Genomic DNA, 12,305 nt, shown 5'->3' with positions numbered 1-12,305 from the left:
AAGGATGGGTTTGGATGGCCCCGTTCTTGAATGGTTTAGGTCCTTCCTCCAGAATCGCCCACAGAGAGTCCTCATCAACGGTAATCTATCCACTCCCTCTCCGATCACGGTTGGAGTCCCCCAAGGATCAACCCTCTCCCCTACCCTCTTCAATCTTTACCTTGAACCACTCACAGAGGTGCTATGCTCTGCCAATATCTTCTGCCATATATACTCCAACGATACACAGATCTACATCAAAATCTCTTCCCCTGAGGACATTTTCTCCCTGAATGAGGCCTTGAAGCTGACTGTCCACTGGCTCACCGCCAACCAGCTCAAAATTAACACAAATAAAACAGAATTTCTTTTATTCTCCCCACCCAAAACCAATCCAGACATCCAGGAATGGATCAATACCATCTCAGCACTAAACTGCCCCCCTACCATTGTTGACTCTACGAAATCCCTTGGAATAACCCTGGACGGCAGCCTGAACATGCGTGGCCATATCAACTCGATGGCCAAAACTGCCAGATTCCACCTGAGCTACCTAAGACACCTAAAACCCTTCTTCGATGCCTCTGACATAAAAATGGCAATCCAGGTACTAGTCATTTCCAGACTAGAATATGGAGGCTCTACTCTCGCAGGACCACCCAAGAACTCTCTGGCCCCATTGAAAGCCTGCCTCAACGCAGCCGCCAGGCTTCTAACTGGCTCAAAGAAATTCAACCACATCTCTCCCCACCTCAAAGCTCTGCATTGGCTTCCCCTAGAGGCCAGAATACAACCTAAACTGGCCTGCATTACTCACAAAGCTCTTTACTCCAATTCCCCTCCATTTCTTGCACAAAAACTTGTGATATCCGAAGAAGCCAGAAACTCCCGATCTGCCAGAGACCTTTTGCTCCAACCAGCAAGCGTCCGTAAAAAAAAAAAAAACTACAATTGGGCCTTCCCTGGGGCCACTCCAAGAAATTGTAACTCTCTCCTGCCCGCCATCAGAAGACTTTCGTCTTTGGCTTGCTTCAAAAAGGAGACCAAAACTTTACTAATGGGCAAATTTCTTGCATAGCGATCACATTACAATCACCTCAGCGACATGTTCCACCCTCCACTTCGGCATTATCCACAGCTTTTACGGATGATACCTATTCCTGCACTTCTGGGCATCCCACCCAAGAGCTGAGACTGCATGCCTTCTTTTATAATGAATCTACCTGTTTTTCTTTTTTATCCCATATGTATCCAGGACTCTAGGCTGGGCGCTCTTTTTTCTTGTATAATGTGTCTACCTATTTTACCCAATTGGTCTCTCCCTTCCTAACTCTTTGTATACCACCCTTAATCCTGTAAAGCGCTCTGATACCCTCACAGGTCTGGTTCGCGCTCTATAAAACTATAAAATAAATCAATGAATAAGTATGCCCGCACCAGCATTATCTGCAGGGGGCCTCTCGTATGCCAGACCCTGCCCTGTGCCCTGGGGGCCCTTTCTTGTGCCAAGAATGACCGTCAGTGTGCCCGCAGACGCATGGTACCTTGGGGGCCGCCCTAAGCCCAGAATTATAACGAGTGGGGCATGGCTCACCATCATGAAACACGGGAACATACACACTGTTCGCACTGTTACTCACTCACACTCACTCCCTCACATTCACTCTGTCCCCTCACCCACTCCAACTCTCACTGTCTCACTCTCCCTCACACTCACTCTCTCTAACATTCACTCTGTCCCCTCACCCCCTCTAACTCACACTGTTTCATTCTCACTCACACTCACATTCACTCTCTCCCCTTCACCCACTCTAAACTCACACTGGCTCGCTCACACTCACTCCTACATTCTCTCTCCCCCTCACCCACTCTAACTCCTACTGTCTCACTTGCTCATTCTTACTAAATTGTAAATTGATACTTGTATAGTGCACTACTCACCCGCAAGGGTCTCAAGGCGCTTGTACGAATACCGCTGTGGAACCCATCCTGGCTTTCCCTGTGAGGCGTCCACTCCTGGGCACCCCCAAGGTGGAGGCCAGGCATCCTTAGCGTTGTGGGGGCCGTTGTGGAGATTAAGCAAGCTATTGCCCAGAGTTGCAGAGTGGGACTCCATGATTCGAATAGGCACCGAGGCGAGAATTAACAGGTCCGTGGAATTTTTGAGCCCAAGAACCGCCGAGGCGGGGAATTGAACCCTGATCCCGGGCTAGACCTCTGCATCAGGGTCTGCCGCTCTAACCATTGAGCCACACTTCTCCACACCATTCTCTCTCTCCCCCTCACCCGCTCTAAATCACATTCTCTTGCTGGCTTATTCACACCCACTCCCTCTCACATTCACTCTCTCCCCCTCCCTCACTCTAACTCACACTCTCACACTATCTCTTACTGGCTTATTCTCACGGACACTCACTCCCTCTCACACTCACTCCCTCTCACATTCACTCTCTCCCTCACTCTAACTCACACTCTCACACTCGCTCATTCTCACTCCCTCTCACTCCCTCTCACGTTCACTCTGTCTCCCTCACCCGCTCTAAATCACATTCTCTTACTGGCTCACTCTCACTCACACGCACTCCCTCTCACATTCTCACTCTCTCCCCCGCCCTCACTCTCTCCCCCTCCCTCACTCTAACTCACACTCTCTCACCTACAGATTTACACTCTCACGGTTGCTCACAAACATGCTCAGTCACTGGCTCTCACTTTCAAACACACTTGTGCACACTCCCAGGCTCTAGGCCCCGTTGGAGCATGGTGTAGTATGTTTCACACGGGTATGTCAGTCCCTGGACACGGGGTCTTCACTCCGCCCATGTGGGGCATGTATGACCCGTGGGTGGGTGGGTGCCCCACATGTACAGGAGACTCTACAGCACGTGAATCCATGTCCTTGAACGAGGGTAGTGCGGTGGGGGCTGGAGAAAGCCCCAGGCACCAGCGTGGCCTGCACAGCTTACCCCCCAAAGAATTGCAGGGTCCTTTGTAGGGACCCCTCTATGGGGTATAGATTTTCTGCACTTCAGCCTGACTTCACAGACGCTTCAGTGCCGCCGCCTCGCTGACACTACAAACCCACTGCCTCGCTGACACTTCAGACGCAACCTAAGTGAATTCAAACACCACAGTCTCACTAGCACGCCTAGCCTACAGAGTGTCAGACACTTCATGCCACCGGCACGCTGACACCTCAAGCCCTCTGTCTCACTGTCACTTCAGTGCCACCGCCTCGCTGACACTTCAGTGTGAAAAACCTCACTTTAAAACACCACAGTTTCACTGATACTTGTAGGCGACAGACTTACCGACATTTCCTGCCAATGTGTCACTCACACTTTATCACCACAGCCTTAATGTGCTTTAATGCCGGGGTCTCCAACCTTTTTTGTGGTAAAGCTACTTGTGTTCAATGCACATCCTCCTGAGCTACTAATATCCTCAGAGATGTAGCAGTGACCACATCAGATCAGATGGCATGAGTGGCCGCCTTTGAGGGATTACCAGCAGCGCCTCTTGCTGTGCTTCAGGCGGGGTCAGTAGCAGCGCCTCCCTCCATGCTCCAGGCGGGGTCAGCAGCAGCACCACCTCCCTCCGTGTTCCAGGTGGGGTCGCCAGCAGCGCCTCCCTCCGTGCTCCAGGCAGGGTCGCCTGCAGCACCTTCTTCCGTGCTCCAGGCAGGGTCGCCAGCAGCGTCTCTCACCGTGCCCCAGGGAGAGTCGCCAGCAGCGCCTCCCGCCGTGCTCCAGACAGGATCACCACCAGCGCCTCCCGCCGTGCTCCAAGCAGGGTCGCTTGCAGTGCCTCTCACCGTGCTCCAGGTAGGGTCGCCACAAGCGCCTCCCGCTGTGCTCCAGGCAGGGTCGCAGGTATCACCTCCCGCCTTGCTCCAGGCAGGGTCACCAGCAGCGCCTCCCTCCGTGCTCCAGGTGGGGTCGCCATCAGCGCCTCCCGCCAAGCCCCAGGCTGGGTCACCAGCAGCGTCTCTCACCATGCTCCAGGCGGGGTCACCAGCAGCGCCTCCCTCCGTGCTCCAGGCAGGGTCACCAGCAGAGCCTCCCGCCAGTCCCCAGGCAGGGTTGCCAGTAGCGTCTCCCACCATGTTCCAGGCAGAGTCGCCAGCAGCGTCTCCCACCGTGCTCCAGGCGGGGTCGCCAGCAGAGTCTTTCGCCTTGCCCCAGGCAGGGTCGCCAGCAGCGCCTCCCTCCGTGCTCACGGCGGGGTCGCCAGAATCATATCCCACCGTGCTCCAGGCAGGATCCCCAGCAGCGTATCCCACCGTGCTCCAGGTGAGGTCGCCAGCAGCGCCTCCCTCCGTGCTCCAGGCGGGGTCGCCAGCAGCACCTCCCTCCGTTCCCCAGGCAGGGTCGCCAGCAGCGCCTCCCGCCATGCCCCAGGCAGGGTCGCCAGCAGCGCCTCCCGCCGTGTTCCAGACAGGATCACCACCAGTGCCTCCCACCGTGCTCCAGACAGGATCGCCACCAGCGCCTCCCGCAGTGCTCCAGACAGGATCGCTACCAGCGCCTCCCGCCGTGCTCCAGGCAGGGTCGCCAGCAGCGCTTCCTGCCGTGCTCCAGACAGGATCGCCACCAGCGCCTCCCGCTGTGCTCCAGGCAGGGTCGCCTGCAGCGCCTCTCGCCGTGCTCCAGGCAGGGTCTCCACTAGCGCCTCCCGCCGTGCTCCAGGCAGTGTCGCCAGTATCACCTCCCACCGTGTTCCAGACAGGGTCACCAGCAGCACCTCCCGCCGTGCTCCAGGCAAGGTCGCCACCAGCGCCTCGCTCCAGGCAGGGTCACCAGCAATGCCTCCGGCCGTGCTCCAGGCAGGGTCGCCATCAGCGCCTCCCTCCACGCTCCAGGCGGGGTCGCTATCAGCGCCTCCCGCCACGCCCCAGGCTGGGTCGCCAGCAGCGTCTCTCACCGTGCTCCAGGCGGGGTCACCAGCAGCGCCTCCCTCGTGCTCCAGGCAGGGTCACTAGCAGTGCCTCCTGCCATGCCCCAGACAGGGTCGCCAGCAGCATCTCCCAGCGTGCTCCAAGCAGAGTCGCCAGCACCGTCTCCCACTGTGCTCCAGGCGGGGTCGCCAGCAGCGTCTCTCGCCGTGCCCCAGGCAGGGTTGCAAGCAGCGCCTCCCTCCGTGCTCCAAGCAGAGTCACCAGCACCGTCTCCCACCGTGCTCCAGGCGGGGTCGCCAGCAGCGTCTCTCGCCGTGCCCCAGGCAGGGTTGCAAGCAGCGCCTCCCCCCGTCGCCGTGCTCCAGGCAGGGTCGCCAGCAGCGTCTCTCGCCGTGCTCCAAGCAGAGTCGCCAGCAGCGTCTCCCACCATGCTCCAAGCAGAGTCGCCAGCACCGTCTCCCACCGTGCTCCAGGCGGGGTCGCCAGTAGCGTCTCTCGCCGTGCCCCAGGCAGGGTTGCAAGCAGCACCTCCCTCCGTCGCCGTGCTCCAGGCAGGGTCGCCAGCAGCGTCTCTCGCCGTGCCCCAGGCAGGGTCGCCAGCAGCGCCTTCCTCCGTGCTCCAGGCAGGGTCACCAGCAGCGTATCCCACCATGCTCCAGGCGGGGTCGCCAGCAGCGTCTATCGCTGTGCTCCAGGCAGCGTTGCCACCAGCGCCTCCGCCGTGCTCCAGGCAGGGTCGCCACCACCGCCTACGCCGTGCTCCAGGCAGGGTCGAGATCAGCGCCTCCCGCCGTGCTCCAGGCAGGGTCGCCAGTATCACTACTCCAGGAATCAGAATATCCCGATCATTTGTTTGAAGCCCTGATGAGAGTCCCAGTACTACCCAGCCTGGGTCTTGAAACGCGTTGGCATTTCGAGAGGCATTCAGTTAAATCTAAATGCGTTCAGTGTTGGATGTATTAAAGATTAATTCATTATTTCTAACACTTTTGTGATATTCTTGCTGAAATAACAAGTTTAGTCCATAAAATTGAACACTTTTCACAAATATTTTTGTGTTTTTCACAGATGATGCAAGCTTTAAATGTTTTCTGTATTTGTTTCATGTTTGTATTCATTTAGAAATTGTGTCGTTTGTTGCAACTTGTTTCAAATAATTCTTATTTTGAGTTATGTTCAATTTGGTTTTTGATTGTGAATTGTGTTATTTATATATGATGGTGTCTGTGACAATTTGAGAAATATGTGTTTCTTTTTCAGTCTTTTGAAAAAATAGTTTTTGATCAGTTTAAGGACTACTTAATAAAAATTCTATTCGGACAGATAAAAGAGTAGTCTGCCCGATACTGTAGGAGTGTAGACTAGTACCAGGGGTTCGTGTTGTATTTTGAATTTTGCTTTAAACAGCCTCACTGACACTGCCATGTCACAGCCTCACTGACACTTTAACTCCAGTGCATCACTGACTCTTCAATCCCAATGCATCACTGACACTTCAACTCCGAAGCATCACTGGCACTTCAACCCCAAAGTATCACTAACACTTCAACCCCGAAGCATCACTGGCACTTCAACCCCAAAGCATCACTGGCACTTTAACCCCAATGCATCACTGGCACTTCAACCCCAAAGCATCACTGACACTTCAACCCCAAAGTATCACTAACACTTCAACCCCGAAGCATCACTGGCACTTCAACCCCAAAGTATCACTAACACTTCAACCCCGAAGCATCATTGGCACTTCAACCCCAAAGCATCACTGGCACTTTAACCCCAAAGTATCACTAACACTTCAACCCCGAAGCTTCACTGGCACTTTAACCCCGAAGCATCATTGGCACTTCAACCCCAAAGCATCACTGGCACTTTAACCCCAATGCATCACTGACACTTCAACCTAAAATCATCACTGACACTTCAATCCCGAAGCATCACTGGCACTTCAACCCAGAAGCATCACTGGCACTTCAACCCCAAAGCATCACTAACACTTCAACCCCGAAGCTTCACTGGCATTTCAACCCCCGAAGCATCACTGGCACTTCAACCCCAAAGCATCACTGACACTTCAACCCCGAAGCATCACTGGCACTTCAACCCCAAAGCATCACTGACACTTCAACCCGATAGAATCACTCACACTTCAACCCCGAAGCATCACTGACACTTTAACCCCAATGCATCACTGATACTTCAACCCCAAATCATCACTGACACTTCAACCCCGACACATCACTGACACTTCAACACCAAAGCATCTCTGACACTTCAACCCAGAAGCGTCACTGGCACTTCAACCCCAAAGCATCACTGACACTTCAACCCCAATGAATCACTGACACTTCAACCCCAAAACTTAAATGACACTTCAACCCCAAAGCATCTCTGACACTTCAACCCAGAAGCGTCACTGGCACTTCAACCCCAAAGCATCACTGGCACTTCAACCCCAATGAATCACTGACACTTCAACCCCTAAACTTAAATGACACTTCAACCCCAAAGCATCACTGACACTTCAACCCTGAAGCTTCACTGACACTTCAACCCCAAAGCATCACTGACACTTCAACCCCATAGCATCACTGACACTTCAACCCGATAGAATCACTCACACTTCAACCCCGAAGCATCACTGACACTTTAACCCCAATGCATCACTGATACTTCAACCCCAAATCATCACTGACACTTCAACCCCGACACATCACTGACACTTCAACACCAAAGCATCTCTGACACTTCAACCCAGAAGCGTCACTGGCACTTCAACCCCAAAGCATCACTGACACTTCAACCCCAATGAATCACTGACACTTCAACCCCAAAACTTAAATGACACTTCAACCCCAAAGCATCTCTGACACTTCAACCCAGAAGCGTCACTGGCACTTCAACCCCAAAGCATCACTGGCACTTCAACCCCAATGAATCACTGACACTTCAACCCCTAAACTTAAATGACACTTCAACCCCAAAGCATCACTGACACTTCAACCCTGAAGCTTCACTGACACTTCAACCCCAAAGCATCACTGACACTTCAACCCCATAGCATCACTGACATTTCTATCCCAAAGCATCACTGGCACTTTAACCCCTAAATATCATTGGCACTTCAACCCCAAAACTCAGCGAAAAGTATATGCCTCAGTTTGACCCTTTACACCACAGCCTCATCTGTACTTTTTTCTGCCTTTTCTTGCAGTTTTTTACATTCGAGCAGTATAAGAAGCTACTGGGCGTCTTGGAGCTATCCCCGGGACTGGTAAGTGTGAACCGAAGATATGGCAAAGTGGGTGTTGGTGAAATCCAAGGCCCGGTACCCAGGTCCATTCTAAGGCCTGGCACTTTGATGCAGTCCAGGGCCTGGCACTTTGATGTAGTCCAAGGCATGGCACTCTGATGCAGTCCAGGGCCTGGCACTCTGGTCTCATTCTCTAGTATTTTAAGTCCTGGCAATGTCAGTGCACCTGCACCCCCTGTGTCCTCTCTACCCTCAGTGCGGGGCTCCAGCCCATCATGTGTGCTCTAACCATCTTCTCTCCCTCTCTTACCGCACAGTGCCAGCCCCTCCACCTCCTTGCCCTCTTACCTCATTCTGCCAGCCCCTGTGCCTCACTGTTCCAGCTCCTCTTCCTCACTGTGCCAGCCCCTCCACCTCCTTGCCCTCTCTCACCTCACTGTGCCAGCCCTCTACTTCCTTGCCCTCTTACCTCATTCTGCCAGCCCCTGTGCCTCACTGTTCCAGCTCCTCTTCCTCACTGTGCCAGCTCTTCTCGGGTGTGGAAAGGCTGCATCGCCCCAGCTCCTCTTCCTCACTGTGCCAGCCCCTCCGCCTCCTTGCCCCTCTCACCCCACTGTGCCAGCTACTCTTCCTCACTGTGCCAGCCCCTGTGTCTCACTGTGCCAGCCCGTCTTCCTCCTTGCCCTCTTTTAACTCACTGTGCCAGCCCTCTACTTCCTTGCCCTCTTACCTCATTGTGCCTGCCCCTGTGCCTCACTTGCCCTCTCTTCCTCACTGTGCCACCTCCTCTCGTGTGTGCCAGGGCTGCATCGCCCCCAACTCCTCTTCCTCACTGTGTAGACTGTGGTTTGTGGCTTCCCTCATTTCCCTGCTTGTTGATGTGTGGTTTCTCGCCCAAGAGGTTGGTACTTAAGGCTGGGCCCTGGGTGGCAGCTGAGGGACATTGCAGCTCTGTCTGTGCACTCAGGGGCCCCTCTCTCCCTACCACTGCCAACCTCCTCTCCTCTTCCCTCTCCAGGTGTTTGCCATGGCCGGGCTGGGCTCCGGACTGACCGAGGCGGTGGTGGTCAACCCCTTCGAGGTGGTGAAGGTCAGCTTACAAGCCAACCGTGGCACACAGGTACAGCAGCACCTGGGGGTGGGGGGACAGCATCACCGGGGGTGAGGGGACAGAATCACTGGGGACGAGGGGGCAGTATCACCTGGGGGCGAGGGGCCAGTATCAACGGGGGCGAGGGAGCAGGATCACCTGGGGACAGTATCACCTGGGGACACGGAGACACTACCACCTGGGGGCGAGGGGACATTATTACCTGGGGGCAAAGGGACAGTATAGCCCAGGGACAGTAATACCTGGAGGTGAGGGGACAGTATTACCTGGGGGCGAGGGGACAGTATTACCTGGGGGCGAGGGGACAGTATCACTCAGGGACAGTATCACCGGAGACGAGGGGGCTGTACCATCTGGGGGAGAGGGGTCGGGACAGTACCACCTGGGGACGAGGAGACAATACGACCTGGGGACAGTATCACCGGGGACGAGGGGGCCGTATCACCCAGGGATAGTACCACCTGGGGGCAAGGGGACAGTACGACCGGGGGGCAAGGGGACAGTACCACCTGGGGGCGAGGGGACAGTACCACCGGGGGGCAAGGGGACAGTACCACCTGGGGCGAGGGGGCAGTACCACCTGGGGCCCAGGGGACAGTACCATTTGGGGGCAAGGGAAGACTACCACCTGGCGTCGAGGGGACAGTGTCCCCTGGGGGTGAGGGGAAAGTACCACCTGGGCACTATTCCACCTGGAGACACAGGGACAGTAGCACCCGAGGACAAGGGGACAGTATCACTGCGGACAGTACCACTTAAGGACTTGCAGGGGGTACCACCTATGGGCATTAGTGCTGTATATCCTAGATACAGAAGACAGTACTACCAGGGGATACAACAACAGTGTCACAACAAAACAAATAATCCGGGGGTCTCTTGAACCCACGCCCTTTCTGAGGAGGAACCTCTGAGCAAGTATGACAGCAGGAGAACTACAGCGAACAATTACAGAAAAGAAAGACCCTTATAAACAATCGATTCCCATCATTCACCGAGGTGATCAGCAGCAGCATCTGGGGATCCTTCCTAAAATCCACCGTGCCTCTTGATCATATTTATTTTATTTATTTATTTATTTATTTTTAAAATTTGTAAAGCGCAACATTTGCCCTTAGGCGTCTTGGCGCTAAATCATAGAGGGATTTCCAGTGGATGAACTTGTAAGGGTCATGTAGGAGGAACAAAGAACCGAAAGAGCAGAGCTGTCAATCACATGAAGGTGATCATAAATGATGGGTGACAATGATGGGTGAAGTGCAAAAATGTGAAAGTGAAAGATAAAAAACGATTTGCAAGGGAGAAAAACTTTTATTGGGATATCCCTTGTAATCCTTAATTAAAAACAGTGCAAAAAGCAGTTGTTAAACAAAGCTGCTTATAAATGAGGTCGACATGTTTCGGCCTTCTGCAGCATTAGTCCCTGGCTTTCTTCAGGACCTGTCTGAGTTTATCGTTGCTACTGCATTAAACAATGACGCGAATAAACAGTGAACATACTGAATAGAAAAGACAAGAAAAGGAAAGGTTGGAATAAATATAACCTCCTCTACCAATTACGAATCCTTCGTATCGACAGGATGCAAACGGTACCTGTGGAAAAACAAACATTTGTAGTACTCGAACTGAAACACACACACACAGAGTCCACAGATTGGTGGTATGCAGTGAGGTGTATCACCTGTCAAACCCAATGAGCTATATGACTACAGTACAACAAAAAATGAATCAAAATGTTTGCGCTCACCCGTCTTGTCTGGGGACGAGACCTCACCTCACCGGGTAACAATCCAGGTCAAAGAGGCCCCGTTCTAGAGAAACGAGGGGCCATGGGTGCAGTACCACCTGGGACACAGAATAAAGCTCCTGGGGACACAGAGACAGTACCACCATGGAGTACCAACCGGGGAGAGGACTACCTGGGGCTGTGGGTACAGCACCAACAGGTAACAGAGTAGCAAATGGGGACACAGAGACAGGACCACCTGGGACCAGTAGAATAGTCATACTGGGGAACACCAGTACAGTGCCCAGTAAAGATACCAGGGAAACATGTACAGTGCCACACTGGGAACACAAGAATAGTACAATGCGGAGACGGACAGTAGCGCCTATAAACATGAGGCCAATACCTCCTGGGAACAGTATCACCTGAAGACATAAAGACAGTATCACCTGGGGACAGGACAGTACCATATAGGGACACAATACTTCTGTCAGTGGGGGTGTTGAGTGTGCTCCAGCAGTGGGGGTGTTGAGTGATCTCCAGCAGTGAGGGTGTTGAGTGATCTCCAGCAGTGGGGGTGTTGAGTGTGCTCCAGAAGTGAGGGTGTTGAGTGTGCTTCAGCAGTGGGGGTGTTGAGTGTGCTTCAGCAGTGCGGGTATTGAGTGTGCTCCAGCAGTGAGGGTGTTGAGTGTGCTCCAGCAGTGGGGGGTGTTGAGTGTGCTCCAGCAGTGGGGGTGTTGAGTGTGCTCCAGCAGTGAGGGTGTTGAGTGTGCTCCAGCAGTGGGGGTGTTGAGTGTGCTCCAGCAGTGAGGGCGTTGAGTGTGCTCCAGCAGTGGGGGGTGTTGAGTGTGCTCCAGCAGTGGGGGTGTTGAGTGTGTTCCATCAGTGGGGGTGTTGAGTGTGCTCCAGCAGTGGGGGTGTTGAGTGTGCTCCAGCAGTGGGGGTGTTGAGTGTGCTCCAGCAATGGGGGGTGTTGAGTGTGCTCCAGCAGTGGGGTGTGTGTTTATGGTGCTTCAGCAGTGGGGGTATTGAGTGATCTCCAGCAGTGGGGGTGTTGAGTGTTCTCCAGCAGAGGGGTGGGTGTTGAGTGTGCTCCAGCAGTGAGGGTGTTGAGTGATCTTCAGCGGTGGGGGTGTTGAGTGTGCTCCATCAGTGGGGGTGTTGAGTGTGCTCCAGCAGTGGGGGTGTTGAGTGTGCTCCAGCAGTGGTGGTGTTGAGTGTGCTCCAGCAGTGGGGGTGTGTGTTTATGGTGCTTCAGCAGTGGGGGTATTGAGTGATCTCCAGCAGTGGGGGTGTTGAGTGTGTTCCATCAGTGGGGGTGTTGAGTGTGCTCCAGCAGTGGGGG

General features: G+C 54.0%; 1 protein-coding gene across 1 annotated transcript in view; it reads left to right on the top strand.

The window, feature by feature from the left end:
* The window catches only part of LOC147659591 (mitochondrial 2-oxodicarboxylate carrier-like), a gene marked incomplete at its 3' end in the record, with an annotated part of 710,830 nt that extends 701,584 nt beyond the window's left edge, over positions 1–9,246 (top strand). Inside the window, exons 6-7 of the mRNA XM_086951622.1 lie at positions 8,088–8,147; positions 9,145–9,246. Of these exons, the coding sequence (XP_086807748.1) occupies positions 8,088–8,147; positions 9,145–9,246 (162 nt within the window). The remainder of the gene's footprint in view (positions 1–8,087; positions 8,148–9,144) is intronic.
* Between the last annotated feature and the right edge of the window lie 3,059 nt (positions 9,247–12,305).

This window comes from Lissotriton vulgaris, unplaced genomic scaffold, assembly GCF_964263255.1.
Source record: "Lissotriton vulgaris unplaced genomic scaffold, aLisVul1.2 SCAFFOLD_892, whole genome shotgun sequence".
Taxonomy (NCBI): Eukaryota; Metazoa; Chordata; class Amphibia; order Caudata; family Salamandridae; genus Lissotriton; species Lissotriton vulgaris.
The sequence above is the reverse complement of the archived record's forward strand: the minus strand, read 5'-3'. Positions and strand labels throughout refer to the sequence as shown.